The sequence below is a fragment of the Podarcis melisellensis genome, assembly GCF_964234715.1.
Source record: "Podarcis melisellensis genome assembly, chromosome: 15".
NCBI lineage: Eukaryota > Metazoa > Chordata > Lepidosauria > Squamata > Lacertidae > Podarcis > Podarcis melisellensis.
This window is the reverse complement of record NC_138532.1, coordinates 33,413,853-33,435,406: the sequence shown is the minus strand read 5'-3', so window position 1 is coordinate 33,435,406 and position 21,554 is coordinate 33,413,853. Positions and strand designations below refer to the sequence as shown.

The 21,554-nt window shown below is 46.7% G+C and overlaps 1 protein-coding gene across 2 annotated transcripts in view; it reads right to left on the bottom strand.

The window, feature by feature from the left end:
• Positions 1-21,554, bottom strand: part of SPNS2 (SPNS lysolipid transporter 2, sphingosine-1-phosphate) — a gene marked incomplete at its 5' end in the record, with an annotated part of 92,537 nt that overhangs the window by 35,467 nt on the left and 35,516 nt on the right. For both annotated transcript variants that reach the window (XR_014163243.1, XM_081890444.1), the window contains 2 exons: positions 5,850-5,986; positions 20,138-20,203. Coding sequence is in view for 1 of the 2 variants with exons in the window: in XM_081890444.1 (XP_081746570.1) it covers positions 5,850-5,986; positions 20,138-20,203 (203 nt within the window). The remainder of the gene's footprint in view (positions 1-5,849; positions 5,987-20,137; positions 20,204-21,554) is intronic.

Below are 21,554 nucleotides of genomic sequence, written 5' to 3'. Positions count from 1 at the left end.
AGGCCATAGCTCAGCACACAGAACATGTCATTGCCATGAAGGAGGGGAAAAAGTTCCTGAATTTTTGTATTAGATTTTTGTATTAGATTAAAGCAAGGGGCAGGGAAACGTTCGTCCTGGAAAGTCGATTGGGGTCCACTATTGATGGTGGACATCTGGTGGTGGTGGTGGAGACACCAGAGTCAAGAGGTGGCACTTGAAGCCGTGGTGTATGCAGCACTGCAGCCGAACCACTGTGGTACAGGATTAGGACCCGGGAGACAAGGGTTCAAATCCCTGCTCAATCGTGAAGCTCACTTGTGTTGGTCCACTCAAAGGCTGTGTACACGTAAGGTTTTATTCTAGAATCAGTGGAGATGGAGGAGTTGTTGTTTTTCTACGTACTCCAGGCACAATCTAGATCTGTTGCATATACAGTACCTTCTGACCCTCAAAAGCATTTTTTTTTTTAGGAAACTGGTTTCATTTTGAAAACAAAACTTTGCAGATTCATGCTTCCTTGCTCCACCTGCAAGCAGTTCTTGAAGAAGAAGAGAAGAGTTTGGATTTGATATCCCGCCTTTCACTCCCTTTAAGGAGGCTCAAAGCGGCTAACATTCTCCTTTCCCTTCCTCCCCCACAACAAACACTCTGTGAGGTGAGTGGGGCTGAGAGACTTCAAAGAAGTGTGACTAGCCCAAGGTCACCCAGCAGCTGCATGTGGAGGAGCGGAGACGCGAACCCGGTTCACCAGATTACGAGACTATCGCTCTTAACCACTATACCACACTGGTTGAGCATGAGAGGCCTCTCCCCTCCTGAGTTTTCCAGCAACTGATATTCAGAAGCATTGATGCTTCTGACAGAGGAGGCAGCACACCATGCCTAGTAGCCATCGATAGCCCTCTCCACCATTTGTTTCATCCATTTTCAAAGACATCCAAACTGGTGGTCATCACTGCCTCCTGCAGGAGCCAGTTCTAGTTTGTGTTGCCTGAGTAAGTAAAGGTAAAGGTAAAGGGACCCCTGACCATTAGGTCCAGTCGTGGCCGACTCTGGGGTTGTGGTGCTCATCTTGCTTTATTGGCCGAGGGAGCTGGCGAACAGCTTCTGGGTCATGTGGCCAGCATGACTGAGCCGCTTCTGGCGAACCAGAGCAGCGCACGGAAACGCCGTTTACCTTCCCACCAGGGCAGTACCTATTTATCTACTTGCACTTTGACGTGCTTTCGAACTGCTAGGTTGGCAGGAGCAGGGACCGAGCAACGGGAGCTCACCCCGTTGCGGGGATTTGAACCGCTGGCCTTCTGATGGGCAAGTCCTAGGCTCTGTGGTTTAACCCACAGTGCCACCAATGTCCCTGAGTAAGTACTCTGTCCTAAATCTTCACTGCACATCCCTGAGTTGTAGTGTTGTGGGGAAGGGAAATAAAACCTTCCTCTACTATGTGTATAATTTTATATACTTCTAGCTTTCTCCCCCACAGGCTCCCCATTCCTGCTTTATTGCAGCATTTTTCTTCCTACCTCCCCCACAATTTTTTAAGATGCAGATTTAAATGGACGTTGCATGATTAATCGCTGAATATTTCTTTGAATTGGGTGGCTGCCTACCTTCCGAATTAACTTCCAGGAGGGTGTGCAGGCCCACCTTATCTTGGCAGGTGTCCTGGACGAAGCGCCAGCTGATTATGGGTTTCCCTTTCAGGATGCATGTGTTCCTGCCGTATAATTAGCTGTGCTTTTTATTGCTCCCTCTACATAATAGATCACCGGTTTCACCTTCAAATCGGAATGCTAAACTCCCCTTGTATTGATTTGCAACTTGCCTTGAAAGTAGGAGCGGTGGGATAAAAATAACGCAGGTTAAAAATAAAAATGAACACCTGGTTTCACGGGACAAAAGGAGTGACAGTTGTACCCTTTGGGTTTGGGGGATGTGGGAGGCCCGAAATCACACCCATGGATAGCCAAAAAGCTCACTGTCTGCCTTGAAGGTGGTAGTAGTAGCAGCAGTAATTTGTATCCCACCCATCTGACTGGATTGCCCCAGCCACTCTGGTCAATGTTATTTTTCTTCCTGGCATAAGTACTTCTGCAGCTTAGCGGTCGGCTAGCTGGCTGTCAACCTCAACAGGAGTCTTCCACTCTGCAACAATTTGTTGCAGGTACCACTTGGGCCATCCACATTGTGAGAATGAACTGGCAGTGAAGAGACACCAAAGGGCACGATAACTAAGCTTATTCCGGGAATTTCCAAGCCGGCTATCCATTCTCACACTGCACCTCACCTCCCAAATACGGGAAGCCTTTTGCTAGCTGCCAAAGTTATAAAAAGGGAGAGAGAGAGGGAGAACAAAGTCTGTATTTTAACATGCCAACATAGGAACAGGATGCTGCAAAGTGACCCTGTCAGATATCCTGTTAATTGCGTTCCCATTAATGGATTCAATGCTTCCCGATGACCGTTGCCGTGGCAGAGGAGAAAAACACAGAATAATAGAAATAAAATAATAAACGCAGTTGCGTGCACTGATGGCTGCAAAACAAGAGAACTGGACAATTCCATGGAGTTCCTTGGGAAGAGCGATTGATTGTTGTTAAAGCAGTTTCTGGAGGAAACTGTAGCTCTGTGAGAGGAACAGGGGTCTCCCAGCAGCTCTCAGCACCCTTGACAAACTATACTTCACAGGATCCTTCCCTGATGGGTTCTCCAAGGGCAGCCTTGACGAAGAGGAAGCTGATGGGCAGAACCAGCCGCTGAACTGGTTGTAAGGAAGGAGACAGGAACGGAGTTGTGGCTGGTGGGGCAGTGCCCCATTCTCCCTAATGGACCAGCCTTCGTTAGGGGCAACAGAGAAGGGAGACAATGAGAAAGTGGGTGGCTTTGAGGCACTGACCACCTCCCAGATGCCAGAATTTACATACTGGGCCTTCCCAGCTACGTTTTGAGGTGTCGATTGTAGGAGTGCCATTAGGTCAGTTAAAAGGTACACAAGGAAACACGATGAGGAATGAAATGTCCTCTTGCCTTTTGGAAATTGGTGGGAGGCAGGAGAAATGGACGAGGTCTAGAGCTGGCAGAGAAGGAGAGCCTTTGGCTGCTTAAATTAAGCAACATGTAGCAGCTGGTAACTGGAGGTGGGGGGATTCGTTTGGACAACGGTATTTGTCATGAGCACTGGAACACCAAAAAGCATGCCCCACTCTTCAACTGTGCGGGAAATGGAGAGCTTTATCATTCGATCATGACAGAACTGGTAACAAGCTCTCCCTGATATGTTGGAAGTAAAGCGACAAAGCATGCAATAAGCTACCTGAAGCAGCAGGCAGAAAGACAACCTTTTCTTCCCTTGCTGATTCCTTCTTAACTACCTGCAGGTTGGTTTTCTCTCTCAGGCTTTATTTCCTTCCTGCTGCTTCTCCAATGAGACCTTCTTATTGTGGCTCCATGACAGCAGCATGTGAGCTGGCACTCAGAATGGCCTTGTTTGCCAGGAATAATAAACCTTATGTTTCTATATTCTTTCCACCAGATTCCTACTTTGCAAGGGGTTGGACTAGATGACCCTTGGGGTCTCTTCCAGTTCTAGGATTCTGTGATTCTATCAGGCTATTTCTGTATGATAGGACACCTGCTAGAGCAGCAATGGGGAGCTTTGCATGCAGGCTTCCAAGTCCTCTCAATCTGGCCCATGGGACTCCCCTAGGCCACACCCACCCACCCCAGGCCACACTGCAACATTTTGTTGCAGATCCCACTTGTGCATTCTAAACCAGTTTAAAACTCTAGTGTAAACACACCCTGCAGGGTGGATATTCCATTTTGCTTCCCATCAATTAAAAAAACCCCACTCCTTGTGACTCTGAGGTGACTAGCCAAGCAAAGTATGATGGCGGCTCCAAAGGCTTTTAAGAAATACTCGCCTTTTTGTCACACCGCAGTCGGCAGCTGAGGAGCCCAGACATGCACCCACTGACATAATTAAATGTGTATTTTTATCCCCAAGGTATCTAAACTTGAAATGAAGGGTTTTGGGGGTGGGGTTTTGTTTTGTTTTGTTGTTGAGGCAGGCACAGACACGTTTCACCTCAAGATAGCACGCTTGCGGTAACCTACAACATGTGGCAAAACACCACTTCCTGACGTGAGGTTCGAAAAGGAAAAAAGGAGAAGTTACCGCATGATGGCCAACCACCAAGTGGAAAGTGTGAGGGGAAAGGTGGGGTCCTTTGTCTCCGAGGCACACCCAGCCACCCCTGGAAGTGACCGCAGCTATGAGGCCCTGCCGGCCACAAGGCCAGGGACTGTCGTAAGTGAAGCAAACAAGCTCAAAATGAACCACCTGGCCTTGTTCATTTATGTATCAACGGCTGCAAGAATACTCCTGGCCCAGAAATGGAAGCAACAAGAACTCCCCACCTTGGAAGATTGGCAAGTAAAAATGGTTGAGTATGTGGAGCTTGCAAAGCTGACGGGGAAGATCCGGAATCACCGTGATGAACTGTTCCAAAAGGACCCGGGCAAATTTATACTTTATATGAAAGAAAATTGTAAAAAGTTGAAAACGTTTGTAGGTTTAAGTTGAAATGTTTGGTAATGGGAAATTAAGAAGCTGATTTACATATAAGAAGGTGATTGCTTTAAGACTGATATAAGGTAAAAAAGTGAAATATAGGAATGTGAAGAAATTGGTAAAGTGATATGGAAGTCTGTTAAAGGGAGGGAAGGAGTTTGATTTAAGCAATGCTTTAAGCTATAAATTCTTTGATTTTTGATTCTGAAATGTAATTAAATATGGAAAACTTAATAAAAATTATATTTAAAAAAACACACCAAAATGAACCACCTGCCCAGCAAACTGAGAGGAAGGTTGCCCTTTACGCCGGGCACTAGCAACCAAACAAGTCTTGCCGAAGCAGATACCTGACCCATTTTACTGAAAGGAAAACTGAGAGGGCGAGAGAAGGGGGATTGAGGTCACAAGGCAAAGCCTGTGGCAGAGGCAGGAATCCCTTTTGGGAATGTAAACAGTGAATAGTCCTGGGAAATGGACCTGCGCTGCCGGCCGGCCTGCAACATCTGCCCCCTCCCTGCGAGGTGACAACCAGCATTCAATTATTAGAAACGGCACACCCCGTGGGATCACGTGGGTGGCTGCTCACCATCTGGGTGTGACAGGATGAGGGTGATCCCAGGAATGCAGATGGACCAAGGAGACGAGAGGAGTGTGGGATGGTTGGCTGGTTCCCTCCTTCTGGAGGGAAATGGCCCGGCACGACTTTGATTGATCTCGCCAGGAATACATTAATTAGCCCTCTTCAACAGCAGGTTGCAAAACAGGAGCATTTCTGTTCCCAGCTGTGGAGGACTGTGGCGTCACAGCGCTGGCAACAGAAAGCAGCAATGTCTCCGGCACAAACAACCCCTTCCCACTCCTGGGTCCAGAAACAGGTGTGTGACTTGGAGGTTGCTGGAGGATGCTATATTTAGCCTCCCAAAATTAGGCAAGAGCAGCGCCCGGCACGCCAAGACCAAATTGCACCTGACGAGCTTGGAGCTCAAAGGGCAAAACAGAGGCGACAAAGAGGCAACGGTGAGGTTGTTTCGGGGCAAATCTTCCCTGGGCGGTGGGGTTTTGTCACACGCTAGGGAGGGGAAGGTCTGTCCAATTCAGTTGACAAAAGTTTCTGCTGGTATTTTTCTATGTCACTGCATACGATTAATAAATAGACTTTTGCCTCTCTCTCTTTTTAAGCTAGCAAAACTTCCACATGGAAGCTTAGAAGCAAAGCTGCGATACTTAGTTGATCAAGACAGCCCAGAATAAGCTGCAGAGCACCCACTGCTTCCTCTGCACCTGATCTTACCTGCTCAGTGATGAAGGAGCTGGAAAAGGTGATGGCCGACCAGAAGAAAATGCCACAGCTGAGAATAATTTTCCTGTTGAAACGGTCCCCCAGGTAGCCGAATATTGGGGCTGCTACCATGAAGCTGCAGATGAAAACTGTAGGAGGAGAGAGAAGCAAAGAGATGGGTTGAAGAAGAAGCATTTCCCAAACTTGAGCAGGTGCTAACTTATGCTGCCCCCAAACCAAGCACCAGTCATCTCTCCTACTCGTGGGTGAATTGTCTGGTGTGCAATTCCTCACCTACAGCATCCTTTGCCAATCTGATGCCCTCCATATTTTGGGGACCACAACTCCCATTAGAGCTGGCAGGAGGTGTAGACCGATGACTGGGCTGAGAGCTTTAAAAGCAACTCCAGAAAGCTTTTTGGAATGGAGGATTTCGATAAAGAGGAATAAAACTATGACAGCACCAACAGTTGCCAAAAGATCTGCTTTATTTAGATATAGGGGTGAAATAATTTGCTCAATGACAAGGGGTGTCAGAAGACATCGCTTCCTGACCCGGTCTATATTCACTGCATGTTGTAGCTTTGTTTCTGTTCTGCTGCAGTTCTTCTTCCGTCAAAAACCACATGATTAAATAATAGAATCAATTGAATAATTATTAAATTATAATAACACAACAAGATGGAAGAAGTAAAATATTGAGATCACAGATGGGTGAAGGGGAGTGGGGGGTATATGAGAATCTATAATATCATTCATAATATAATTTGTTAATTGTGTTGTATTTACATATAGCAAAGGGAAGCCTAGAGCAATTAGATATATTTTAATTTAGGTAATCTATGCAATAGGCTTATGTTCAAAAATGAATATGGATTTTGAATTTGATGTTTGTATTTTTGGGGGGTTTTGAAATAAAAATTAAAAAACACACAAACCACATGATTAGTCTCAATGTCAATTTTGCAAGTTGCGTAATGGGTTACACACGTTGCGTTGTTTGGACATTATCCCACTCCATTCCTTTCAATGCAAAGGAAACATAATGCAAATGGGGGAGGGGAAACACAATTGTGTATCATAGAATCGTAGAATTGGAAGGGATCCTGAGGATCATCTAGCCCAAGGCCCTGCAATGCAGGAATATACAGATGTCCCATACGGGGATCAAACTTGCAACCTTGGCATCATCAGCACCATCCTCTAACCGACTGAGCTATCCAGGCCGTTTGCAAACTGAAAGCAATAACAGGAAATACCAATTGTATTTGCTAGATTGATCTCTGTTGCAGACATGAAAAGAATAGGTGAGCATCCACAAATCCCCCTGCCCCAATTTCTGTTCTCATCAGAATTATACAACATCCCTACTTGAGATACCTTTTTCAGAGTTGAGTATCTCCTGCTAGCACACACTGGAAAATTCCCTGCAAGATCTAGTAACCAACAGCATAGAATCCTGTTCTTGGGCGTTTCTTCTTTAGCCAACTCCATAAATACATAATGGAAGCTGTGCTGGTTCAGATCAAGGTTCCCTCTAGCCCAGCATCTTGTTCCCCAAAATGCCCAACTACATGCTTCCAGTTACCCCACTGGTACTAAATGAGAACAGATTTCCCTTGCTGTACAACCCCTCCTATGGGACGCGGGTGGCGCTGTGGGTAAAAGCCTCAGCGCCTAGGGCTTGCCGATCAAAAGGTCGGCGGTTCGAATCCCCGCGGTGGGGTGCGCTCCCGTTGCTCGGTCCCAGCACCTGCCAACCTAGCAGTTCGAAAGCAACCTCGGGTGCAAGTAGATAAATAGGGACCGCTTTCTAGCGGGAAGGTAAACGGCGTTTCCGTGTGCAGCTCTGGCTTGCCAGAGCAGCGATGTCACGCTGGCCACGTGACCCGGAAGTGTCTTCGGACAGCGCTGGCCCCTGGCCTCTTGAGTGAGATGGGCGCACAACCCCAGAGTCTGGCAAGACTGGCCCGTACGGGCAGGGGTACCTTTACCTTTTACCTTACAACCCCTCCTACAAAGGGTATCCAAAAGTGCAAGTTAATTAAGCTGGGTGTTGCAGTATGGAGTGTTCCTGCTCAGGGTTTCAGCCAGCCAGTCAGCAGTGCCCAGCTCCACAGTACTCCATTCCGTTCCCTCCCCCCACCAGCTCCCCCACTCCACCCCAGTCAGTGTTGCTTGTATAGCTGCTGTACTGGTTTTTTTTGGGGGGTGGGGTATATCTACAAACCTCAAGTCTGCTGCTAACCCTGAGTTAGGCTGCTAACCCTGCTGGCGATGTTCTGCCTCCACTGTCAGAGGCAATATACTTCTGAATACCAGTTGTTGGAAACTGCAGGAAGGGAGAGTGGCTATCCCAGATAACCGACATAAGCTTGCAACCAAATTAATAGGAGTCGTCACCCAATTAATGACATCTTAGCCAATTAATTTCATGGCCCTGATTAAATCTGCATTACCTTGCATATGAGAAAATCCAACCGCCTGCAAAGGAAGGAGGAGCCCATTTTGCTCATGCAGAGCAGCCTCAATTATATTAGAAAACCTGTTCCCATGGGATATAGGAAGCTGCCTCCTACAAAGTCAGACCACAGGTCTCCAGAGTTTCAGGCAACAGGCATTTCGAGCCCTATCTAGAGACATCAGAGGCTGGAACTGAGACCGTCTGCTTGCAAAGAAGGTGCTCTAACCACTAGGCTGTGCTACATAGGCATTGCTAAGTTGCCACTAGAGATGGAGAGACCTGTCACTTCCAGGTTTCCCCAATTCCCCACATTCCTGCAGCAATTTGTAAAAAACAATCCACCAACAACTTCTCTTGAAAAATCCTCTCGAAAATTATTCCACATTTTATGGTGAATTTCTCCCAATAGACACGTTTTTATATGCAGTTTTAATTAATGCAGACATTTTCTTGCCAGCTACGTCTCCAAATAGCATGCATCTTTGTATACTTTTAAATCGATTTATTCAATTTTAGGCACACTTTTACCTAATGAATGCGTTTTTATAAGCGCTGGTTGGAGAACTGCATGCAAAATTCAGATACACGTGAATGTCAAAGGATAGCTGTGTTTTGGTTCTCATGCTGTTTCATAAAGTGCAAACTTGACACGACTCATTTTAAAATACAAACCGAATTAATTTTCTCCCCGCTCCCTAGTTGTTATTTGCAATTTGTTACACATACTTGTGTTAAAAGTAAGTTAGATGTGCTCCACAATTCACCAGCAGTTCTTTAGTCCATCAGAATGTGAACTAGATTGAAATCTCAAACATGGGTTTCTGGTCATGTCACGAGTCAATGGCAGCCGCTCCCCGTAGCTCCTCTGTGGGCTGCAAGGAGGTCCAGGCAGAGGAAAGCCAGGATTTATGAGGCACAAATCCTGGCAACGCTCCCCAGTGGGGTCTGGGGAGCTCACTGCATCCTGATGTGCCGCTCAAGCCTGTGTCTGCCAAGTTGAAAGGCAGAGCGGGTGCGAGCTGGGAGTGTGTCCCTGCCATGGAACAGCCTCCGGCATGATTTATGGCTGGTTCCTCCATAATTTGGACAATTGGCATTAATCAAGAGGCACTCCTGGACCTACATATGCTAATCGGCTGCAATCAGTCAGCATGCAAGCCCATGCTTGCAGTGTTTGAATGTTTTCTTTGAAGCTTAAGAATCCTGACAATAGCCAGGAAAGGAAGGGGGAGAACAAGGTGTTTTGTGCTTTCTTGTGGTTTCCAAATGGTCTCTTTTTTTCATTGTCCTCCCTGCATAATGAAAGAGTCATGTGTAGCCGCTGCTACAGTGGTACCTCGGGTTAAGTACTTAATTCGTTCTGGAGGTCCGTTCTTAACCTGAAACTGTTCTTAACCTGAAGCATCACTTTAGCTAATGGGGCCTCCCGCTGCTGCTGCGCCGCCGGAGCATGATTTCTGTTCTTATCCTGAAGCAAAGTTCTTAACCTGAAGCACTATTTCTGGGTTAGCGGAATCTGTAACCTGAAGCGTCTGTAACCTGAGGTACCACTGTATGTTACTCTGTTTGTTAAATCAAAAGCCCCCCCCCCTTTTCGAAGTAAGCTCAACAAGGAATTTAACAAGGTTTTCCTATATGCCACCCCCCCTCGACTGAGGATGAATGGACTTTATTTAAAATTATTCCTGGACTGCTGTTGGAGAAATGCAGTGGGGGGAGGGGGGAATGAAATGCTGCTGAACAGATGTGGTAAAGAGGCTGAATTTGAGGGAAAGATCTTGCTTTTAACTGTGTGCTGAGGAAGAACTCCAGAGTGGAATTTTAATGGCGGAGTTTGGATATGCATTCTGTGAGTTATTTATGGCTGCAGCTCCTACGCTAGTCTGTAAACAGTGGAAGGAATGGAATGTGATTTTGTACCATCCAGATAAACATTGCAAAGAACTGAACAATGTTCCAGCAAACCCGGTCTGGAACAACAATGTATATGAAGGATTACACACGTGAAACGGATTATTTATTTATAAGATGTAACAGAGGTGATGCTTGTAAGGTGGAAAAAGCAGCCAGCTAGAAGAGTGGTTAAACAGCAAGTGAAGGATGTCAGCTGGACTCTAAATAAGAAATGATGAGACTATGAGAGAAAATAGTGGTGGTCATGTTTGGAACAGGAAAGCTGATTTTAAGAAATGGTATTAAATTTAATTTGGTTTGATTTGTAATGATTTGGAAAAATAATTTTAAAAAATTGTGTAATGAAATCTCAAGCATGCTTACAGTCCTATCAAACACAGTGAAAATGACTTCCAAGTTAAGCATAGGACTGTGCTGATAATCAATGAGATGAACTGGTAAACCTATAGTGGAATCCTATAGATGCGCACTAAGAAATAAGTCTCACTGATCTGCACAGACTTTGGCTTACTCCCAAAGTAAGTGAGTGCAGGATTGCAACCATTAGCGTAACAGCCTTACAAAATCACTGTCTTGGATTTTTTTTTGCGATGGAATTTGGGAGTGTTATTAAACGCACGACAGGACACAATCTTCCATGCACACACTTAATTATTACTCTAAGATGTTGGAGAAGCTGTTAATAATTCGAATAAAAATGAACAGCAAACTAACTTGCTCATCAGGAAACAGCAACCCATCAGGAAATGTGAGATCTGAGCAGCATTCAGTTCTGCATACATTTTCTCCCATTACAAATAATTTGTTGGCTAAAAGCAGATGTCACCCTGCGTTGTGCAATGCGTCTTGCTAATATTTTCCATTTTCCCTCCTTGTATTAGCAAGTTACATTTAAAAGCCAACAATTAAAAGACTGATGCTGATGTACAACATGACCGGAGAGGGGAAGAGATGCATAGAGGCGGACAAAGGAATAAATTCATTGCCAAGAACAAAGAGATGACAGAGCCCAGATGGCACAATAACGAGGCCAAGCCTGTCACAGCTATACATTTACAGGAGCCTCGAATTACGTGAGACATCCAAACACTGATTGACTTGTAAACAAATTCAGAAAACGACTCTTAGCCTATCAGACAGATTGCTTGCCAGCGAGTCTTGTTAGGCACAAATCAATACCTGTGACGCGTTTGCATGTGATGGGTGGGGCTTCTGAGCTCTGGTGACAGGTCTTTGTCCACCTAGCTTACCCTCCAGCACAACGGAATGCAGGTGAGCGCATACCTAGGCTAGTCGACAGGCAGACACTGGGCCAAAACCCAGGGATGGGGAACCTGTAGCCACGCAGGTGTGGTTGAAGGACAGCTCCTGGCCATTGGCCATGTTGGTTCAGGGGATGCTGGGGTTGCAGGCCTGCCCGACAACATTTGAAGAACCCTCTGATGCAGAGGAAGGAATAGATGCAGGATGCAGGGGACAGAAGTAGGTATGAAATTCCATCTAAAGGGGTGGGCAGGCCTTGGACCTGGCGCTCCCACAAGGCTGGGTTGAAAGGGACCTCGGCAAAGTGGGATCTGGTGGAACCCCATGTGGTTTCTGGAGGTCTTTCAACGATGGCACCGGCAGCTCCAGACGGTGGCCATTTCCACAATGCCCAAGAACAGTGGTTCTCAACCTGTGGGTCCCCAGATGTTGTTGGATTACAACTCCCATCATCCCTGACCACTGGTCATGCTGGCTAGGAATGATGGGAGTTGTAGTCCAACAACATCTGGGGACCCACAGGTTGAGAAACACTGCCCTAGAAGTTGAACCATCTTCCATGGTGTCATGGAAAACCAAGATGTTGGCCACCTGGAGCCTGATGGAGGGGAGGGTTTGGTGTCTGATCTTAAAGGATGCTTGGGGGAGGCACCACAGGGGGGTCCTGCCAGGGTACAGACCCCTCCCCCAGTTGCTAACTGGGAAGACATAGCTACTTACGGAGGATACACCACGAGCATATGGGGAACCTCCAGCCCACAAAGGGAGCTACAAAATGGTTCAACAATCAATCCCTCTTCATGGGGGACTTTGAGACTTCCAGCTCTGAGAGGGGAATAGAGCTCTCCTGAGAAATCTCAGCAACTTAAACAAACTACAATTTGCAGGATTGTGTGTTGGGGGGTGGGGGAAGCCTTGACTGTTCAAAGCAGCATCACAGCACTTTAAATGCATGGCGTGAAGGGTGGTCTTGGTTTGGGCAGCCATTTTGTAGACCAGGAAGGAGAAGCAGAAAAGGACCGCTTTCAGAGGCGAGCCACACCAGAGCCATTTAAAATGGCGCTGGTTAAGCTACCAAGTCCCAGTCTGGCAAATGCAAAACTGCTGGCTGAAAGGGAGAAGTAAACACGAAGAAACAGAGCATACGAGCTTCTATCCCATTTCTTTGAAAACTAATAAAATTAAAAATATATTTTTAAAAAGATATATATATATATATTTTTAAAAAAGAGATAAACATGCTTTTTCAGCAAAAGAACAGAAATTAGCTTTCCGTAATGCCACTGAACGAAAACTAATGTCAATTTCTGCATGACATGGTTGCTGAGCATTTATGGCAGATCGAGCGCTTCTGCGTCGCACCCCATGTTTCATTCCACCTTGCATTCTGTGGATCTATAATTTCATTAAAATGTTGCTTTTGGTGGGGGTGGGGAAAACAAGAGACGAGAAAAGAAACAGAACATACGCCCTTTCCATTTAAGTTCCTTCCTAAGGGAGGCGGATTTGGGGTGGTATTTTGGAACTACAACACACAAACACACAGAGGAAAAAATGCATTTGTTTCGCTATAATTGTGCTTTAAAAAAAAAATCAGAGGAAAGGCTGAATTAACGAGACAGGATGGGCAGTTCAGTATCTATTTCTGCCTTCAGTTGCCTGACCCACCCTGATACAGGTGGGCCGCTGTTTCTCTCAAATATGTCCCAGTTCTTTTTTGGTATGTGGTTGGATTCTTCGCTCTCTCTCTCTTTCTCTCTCTCAATTAAATGAAGAGGGAAAAAGCAGTTCATCCTCCCGGGCTCCATAGCTTCCTTCACGCACTGCTACCCATGAGTGTCCTGCTCAGTTATTCCGACTCGGGAGAAGCCATTCAACCGACAACTTGGCTCTCTGACAGGAAATGTGAGGTGCTGCTGATTTTTTTTGATTTGAAGAAATAAAATAAAATAAAACCAACACAGGGGATAAGCAGGACGTACAAATTTGATTTATTTTCAAATACAAAACCTGGGTGCTGTAGGAGATTAATATCATTAAACCTGCTGTGGTGTTTTGAAAGTTCCTCCGCAATGTCAGAATAAGGAGATTAACTGAGGGAAACCGAAAGCCCTCAAATGGGCTTTGGATTTCAAGATATCCCCCTCACAACCAGAGACGCGGGAGAAATTTGGTTCAGTTTGGATTTACTTGCTTAAAATTCACCCTTCCTGGAAAAATAACGAGACACAACCATCGTTCGAAGTGTGCGTTTCTCAGAGGTTAGGGCTGCAGTTCCCTAGCCAAATGAAAATGGATGTATTTGCGGAAATAACTTGTGAAATGCATTGTGCTAGGGGAGAGTCCTTCAAAAATATGAAAATCGGGCAAAATTTGCATTCCCTGTCAGAGGCAGCAATGTTTCTGAGTATCAGTTGCTGGAAAACTCAGGAGGGGAGAGGCCTTATGCTCAGGTCCTGCTTGCAGGACAGGGTAATGCAAAAATCAATCTACAATAAACTTTTGTTTTCAGAATGAAACCAGTTTCTCAAGAAGAGCTTTTCGGGGTCAGAAGATATGCAACCGATCTAGTTTGTGCGTGGTGTACGTAGAAAAAACAAATACTCGGTCTCCACTGATTCTAGGACAAAATGTTGTGTGTACACAGTCTGTGAGTGGCCCAAGGCTACCAAGTGAGCTTCACAGCTGAGCAGGGATTTGAACCCACGTCCTGGCCCAACACTCTAACCATCATGCTACCCTGGTCTCCGCTTCCACCCCAAGCACTTCCAATTTAAAAGGGATCAACGTTAGCTAGGATGGGAAGAGACTCTCTGCTTGGGGCACGGTTTCCCAAACTTGGGTCTCCAGCTGTTTTTGGTCTACAGATCCCATCATCCCTCATCACTGGTCCTGCTAGCTGGGGACGATGGGTTTTGTAGTCCAAAACCAGACGGTAGTCACTATCCTTCATTAATTTGTCTAATTCTCACTGCCCTGGGTTACTCAGAGCATGCCAATGCCCCCCTCTTTTATTTCTCAGCGGTTTCCATTTGGCTTCATTTTAACCAGCCCTCACCACCCAAGTCTGGCATCAGAACGAGAGATGCCCCAGTTTCCCAGTCAACAACAAAAATTCCTGCATTCAGCAACCCGGGGTTCCCAAGGTCTTTAAAAAAATAAAAGGAGAACGAAGTCTGCTAATTACCTTTAAGGAACAAGAAAGAAGCATGCAAATTAATATCTTTAGCCAGAAACACCGGCCTGTATAGGACAGATAAGACAGCTGAGAATCACATGTGAAGGGCTTCTGTTGGACACACCCACCCAATGTTAAGATTCCCCCCCCCCCCCATTTAACAGTAATATGGGCTTCCATGTCTCTCACTAATGGCAAGGAGCATACACGCCAACTCCTGGGGCCAAGGCAGTTTTGGGGACCCCAATGTTTTTTGGGAGGGGGCTGTACCCCCTCAATGTTCAGGTGGCATTTGGCTCCACCCCCTGGCTCCTTGTGATGTCACACGCGTGACGTCAGGCTGTCGCATTGGGCCCCCTCAAACAACTTGTGAAGGTGACGCTTCTGGCGAGGCAGTTGAGCGGGTCCCGGAAGCCATCAGCTTGAACTGCAGAACTGGGCTAGAGGCTGCAGTTATATAGGGCCAGGAGGGATCTTATTGGCTCCTCGGGTCACCTGAGCTGCTGGGCCTGAAAGCTGCAGTGCCTTTTCTGGCCACACGGAGAGGTGGCACTGTAGTGGCAAAACAGCACAGGGGCAGGAAACCATCAAATGATGTCACACGTTTGGCCCCTGGGGTCCCTGTCGCCCTTGCCCCTAGTCTGAGCTTCTCCCATCCCAACACACCTCTTCCTTCGTTGCAAAACTCCACAGGAACAGCTATTCAAAGGCCCAAAACCTTCAACTTCAAATTTTTAGAAGCCATAATTATGCTCAGATTTCTAAGCCCCAGCCTTGACCGCAGCTGAAAACAGAACTATAGGTGGAAATGGAGAATGAAGACAAATTTGCAGAGGAGGCGAACAATTACCTTGAACTGTTTATATACCATTCTTTCCCTTGCTTGGTTTTGTTTTTAGGTTTTCTCTTGTTTATGCTATGTTTGATTTGCTCCTTTCTATCCTTTTATACAGAGGATTCAGTCAACCCCTAGCAGCGTATATTTAGAAATCTACGGGGCAGAGAAATTTGTCGCCTTCTAGCCATTCTGGGGCTCCAGCTCTCATCAGCTCCGGCCGGTATGGCCAAGGAATGGGGATGATGGGAACTGGAGTCCACTAACACTCGGAGAGCACCCAGTCCCTTTCCATTTACTCCAACCATGGGGTGCCTTGCTGAGAACTATTCTGCCTTTAATAGGGCATCACAATCAGGAACAGCCCGAGACACTTTGTGGCCTGAGGGAAAGAATAAACTGACCCCCCACACACACACACACACTTGAAGGCAACTGATAATTAAATTTTAGTTCATCACTGCTGATGGGACCACAGAGAAGGCCAAGTGGGTGCCAGTCCATTAGGAAAACTGGGGCACCAAGCTCAGCCTAATCCTTCGCCAGTCCTCACTTGCTTAACAAGCACAGCAAGGGGGTGGCATTGAGTTTTGACACCCTCTTTCTCCTGCTCTCCAGCCTTAGTGTTGCCCACATGGAGAAGGATGAGGACAAAACCAGGCCTAGCTGCCCCTGCCTATCGTTTGCCTATGGCTTCACCCTAGTTGGACTCCCTGCCTTCTGACTTATCAGTCGCAATAAGCACCGGCCACCACGGGCCGCACACAGATCTCTCCTCCAGGGCCACCACCCAAGGGTGGATCAACTATGAAACTCAGGAAGCTTAAGCTTCAGGGTCCCCAGAAGTAACTTTAGTCCTCATTGCTTTAGAAAAAATGGGTCTAGTAGACCCGATTTCATCATTCTGTGATGCATCATGCTTGTATAGAACATTTCCATCCCCCTGCTTAACTCGAAAACTATAGGTAAAGGTAAAGGGACCCCTGACCGTTAGGTCCAGTTGTGACCGACTCTGGGGTTGCGGCGCTCATCTCGCTTTATTGGCCAAGGGAGCCGGCATACAGCTTCCGGGTCATGTGGCCAGCATGACTAAGCCGCTTCTGGCGAACCACAGCAGCGCACGGAAACATCGTTTACCTTCCCGTCAGAGTGGTACCTATTTATCTACTTGCACTTTGACGTGCTTTCAAACTGCTAGGTTGGCAGGAGCTCGAAAACTATAAGGCATAGGGAATTTTCGCTCACTTTATTGACTTTGGCATGTGTGGTAATGCAGGACAGCAATTTTAATCAAAATCTGAAATGCAGTCGTTAAAAAAATGCAGCCATCTGTTGTGGAGCAACCCCACTGAAGATGATAACAGTGGTTACCCAGACCTCATTGTTGTTTGTGAAGGGGCCCCCATAACAGTTCAAGCTTCAGCCCCCCCCCCAATGTAGATCCAGTACTGCCACCACTCTTTGCATCTGCCGCCCGAGGCAAGTGCCTTACTCTGCCTAATAGTAGAGCCGGCGCTGCTGACAAAGAAAGGTGCCAACAGTCAACCTGGTTGGGCAGCGGTGTTCCCTAACCCCGAAAAGGCAGGGCAGAAGGGCTGTGGTTTCTCAGCACAGAGGTAAAATGGTATCCTGTCTGCCCTGTGGCTTCCAGGCAAGCCAGAGAAATTGAACCATGGGTTATTCCAATGGAAAGGGGAACAAAGTCATACCACCAGCTTCCTAAAACCAGATCAAAAAACCACACCAGTGGCTTGGGAAAGCATTGTTGCTTTGATGTTGCTCTCGTGTAAAAATCCAGACCTTTCCCCCCAAAATGCACATTTGAACATGCACCGGCAGAGCAAAGCAGGAGAGAGCTGAAATGTCACCATTCTCCGCTCCACGCAGGGAATGCGTGAGTATCAGTTAAAGTGCAGGCGCAGAGCTGAAAACCATTCCTGCCTTTTACTTCTTTCCTGTGTCAAGGTTAATTCAAATCCCTGAAAACATCTGAAGACGCACAGCAAAGTGAGGCTGGCAGTAGCCTCTGCCGATCCTCATTCTTTAAGAGTCACAGAGACATTTGTCAAATTATATTGGAATTCAAGAAGGGGGGGGGAGTGCACTTGCAGAGGGAAGTCGCTCAGGGAATGCTAAAATAACCAGCCTTGGTTTACAGTCCTTGCTCATCGCTGGGCCTTGTGTTTCTGTATTCAGCCCCATCTGGGCTCTTGGGCTTTATGCAAACCTCTCTCTTCAGGGTCACCACCAACAACATAAGAAGATAAGATGAGGCTGCTGGATGAAGCCAATGGCCCATGTAGTCTAGCATCCTGTTCTCACAGTGGCCAACTTTAGCCTATCCAAGTTTCTGCCATAATGTGTTAAGCCTAACAGTTGCTTTTGCTCAGACAGCAAAATATACCAAAAGCCACAAATTGGTGCAAACCAAGGTTTAGTGTTACATCCAAACCAAGAAGCTCTGGTTTGGGGACATTGCTCCACCCTGCTGAGGATACTCAGGATATGGGGTGAGGATGCACAAATCAATGATTCATGTGCACATTTTTACCACATTGTGGTTTGGGAACCAGACTCATTTAGGGAAAACCATGGTTTGGTGTGAAACCTGAACCAACTGCAAACACCATCTTCCTTGCTCTACAGGAACAAGCTACTAATTTTGGTACTCTGGGGTGGGAGATCAGAGGGAAGACAGACGTACAGTCGGGTTCTAGGTTTTATATGAATAATATCCACCGTGCAACAAGGAACGGAATTAGTTAATAAGGTCCCTGATGCACACACGCCTACGCTGCGTTGGATGCAACCAAGAGATGCGGCTTCTTTCTAGCCGGGCTTGGAAAAAGCCAAGGCCGTCTGTCTGCAGTATGTGCCGCGTGCAGCAGCTTCACCAAACACCGCCTTTACAAAAGAGCACCATCTGGCCACGTGTTTTGCGAGCCAGGATCGGCTGGCAGAAGATTCAGAGAGCTCTGCAGCCGGGGTGGGGAACCCGTTTGGCTCCAGGTCTTCTTTGGAAGGTGGGTGGGACAACAGACCAGTCAATCATGTGGTGCCATCACAATGTGCCGTGATTGGCAGGTGGGTCGTCCAACCCACCTGCGAAAATCCCTTGCATGGACTTTGGGACGCACGAGAATAGGGCCGCCAATGAGGCTACTTTCTCTTTTCTCTAAATTCAAAATTCCCAAATACTGCAACTGTTTGATGTACAGCATTAAAACTGTATTGTTTCATGACCCCTCTTAGAACCTTCCTGTGATGGGCTAAATGTTCCAAAACCCTCTCAAAGCACGCACCCCTAATTTTATAAACTGGTACGGGATTATTGGGGTTGCCGTCCTACAGTATTGGAGAACCCAAGATTGAATCATTCATTTATTAAATTTATTAGCCACTCTTTTTTCTGTGGCAACTCAAAGCAGCTTACAAAAAAACCCCACAACACCCACATACATTAAAACTAGGGGAAAATGTCTTAAAGCATCCCACCCATTCTAATACGCCACAGATAGTTAAAAGCCAAAGACGTGGTTAAAAAAGGAATGTTTTTGCCTGGCACCTGAAGATATGTAATGATGGTGCTCTCCCTGGGGAGAGAATTCCCACCAACGGGAAGCCACCAGTGAAAAGCCATCAGGATGATCTGCTTGTGGTAATACAGTGGTAAAGGTAAAGAGACCCCCTGACCATTAGGTCCAGTCGTGGCCGACTCTGGGGTTGCGGCGCTCATCTCGCTTTATTGGCCGAGGGGGCCGGCGTACAGCTTCTGGGTCATGTGGCCAGCGTGACTAAGCCGCTTCTGGTGAACCAGAGCAGCGCACGGAAATGCCATTTACCTTCCCGCCGGAGCGGTACCTATTTATCTACTTGCACTTTGACGTGCTTTCGAACTGCTAGGTTGGCAGGAGCAGGGACCGAGCAACGGGAGCTCACCCCGTCGCGGGGATTCGAACTGCCGACCTTCTGATCGGCAAGTCCTAGGCTCTGTGGTTTAACCCACAGTGCCACCTGGTACCTCGGGTTAATTACCTAATTCATTCCGGAGGTCCATTCTTAACCTGAAACTGTTCTTAACCTGAAGCGCCACTTTAGCTAACAGGGCCTCCTGCTGCTGCCGCGCTGCCAGAGCACGATTTCTGTTCTCACCCTGAAGCAAAGTTCTTAACCCGAGGTACTATTTCTGGGTTAGCGGAGTTTGTAACCTGAAGCGTCTGTAACCTGAAGCGTCTGTAACCCAAGGTACCACTGTAAAGTGATGGCGATTATTATGACCGTCATCTGTTTCCTAAGGCTCAGCACTGCCTTAGGTTCAGTTCAGCTCCCCAAAGCTACACAAAACAGAGGACGTTGTCTGCTTTACCTGGGATACTGAGATGCTCTTTGCCCAAGAGAAAAAAAGATGCTACAAGCATCTATATCATTCCTCACACCCATCACCTGCCTTGCTCTGCTTTGCTTGGACGCTGAAGGCCAAACTGCAGCTGAGCTGAGTCAAAGCAGGGCGCAAGGATGTAAAAACCGGCGTTTGCCAGCCAGCTGCGATTTAAAACCAAGCCAGCGCTCACTTGCAAGGGCACTGTGACCTTGGATTAAGAAGCCGCACAGAAGAGGAGGGAAAACACACTCAACAGTTCTCTTACCTGTCTGCAGCAAGCCGGCTCCGCTGTCCTTGACTCCGAAATGTTGCTGAATGTCTAGCAAAACACCTGCAGGGAAGAGAATAACAGCGGATGAATGAAGTTGGATTCTGAATATCTGTGAAAAGCAGCAATCCTCAAGGCATGTTCAAGAGAGCTTGCTGTCCCCATTTACTAAAGATAGGCCTGATTATTATTTTTTAGAAGGAGGTGGCATCATCAAATATCAGCTTCCCAAATTCAAATGTTAGCACTGTTGTTTTTTAAAATTAAAATTATAAATCAATACAGTAAGCTGCAGCTAAACAGTCATTTCCTCAGACTAGATAAGGGAAGGAGGGAAGGAGATGGGACTGCAGGACCTCTTCATTCACTTTGCTAGAAGATCAGGAATAAATATTTCCATTCCAGCTAGTTAGTAGGAGAGGCAGTGTGGTGTAATGGTTAGAGTGTCAGACTAGGACCTGGGAGACCAGGGTTCAAATCTCCCCACTTGCCCATGAAGCTCAAAGGATGGTCTTGGACCAGTCACTGCCTGTTCGACTAACCTACCTCAAAGGGTTGTTGTGTGGATAAAATGGGAAGGCATGTAAACCATTCCCAGCCTAGCGAAGAGGCAAGACACCTACCAAAGGACAAACGGCCGCAAAGTATACAAGGTCTAGCTTTCCCGCAGCACATTTGCAATTACATTAATCAGATAAACCAATCTAAGTGTCAGTTGATTAATCAGTCGGGGCACAACAAAGTTGATTGACAAGTTCCGAAAGGCAAAAAGGAAGAACTTATTTCACAAGAAATCTAAGGGTCTTTTATCAGAAGCGCCTAGTAACACCCAGGCTTAGCTGCCAGCTTCAACATCTTTTTTATTCTTAGTGCTCTCAGATTTCGGGTCATCGTCCCCCCAAAAAAGTGTTCTTTGCTACTGCTTTAAAAAAACGAGCTTTAGTTGCACTTTTACTATTATCGGTGTGCCGTTGGTTATGCCGCTCTGCAAACTTTTATCAGGCGAGCAGGATATTATGCTGATTCTTTATTGCTGTTGACAGGATTGTAACCCTAAACATCTGGAGAGCACCAGGTTGGTGAAGTCTGGCTTTAGGCATGCTTTTTTTTAAATAAAGAAGAGAAAGCATCCATGCAATGCTTAAATCAGCCTTTGCTACCACAGGAGGGATCTGCACCACATTGTCCCAATTCCAGCGTGAATACTCGGGAAAGTAATCTCCCGGGTCGGCCAAGATCTGCCATGCTAATTGGAGCCAATTTCCTATTTCACACACAAGCCCATGTGGGACGTCCACTGGGCCCTGAGAGTGTTTTTCTACAGTTTCGGAAGAATTAAATTGGAGAGGCAGCCGGGGAGACCACATTGGTGATGTAAGGGGCGCCCGAGGGAAGGAGAGACTCCTTACTTCCA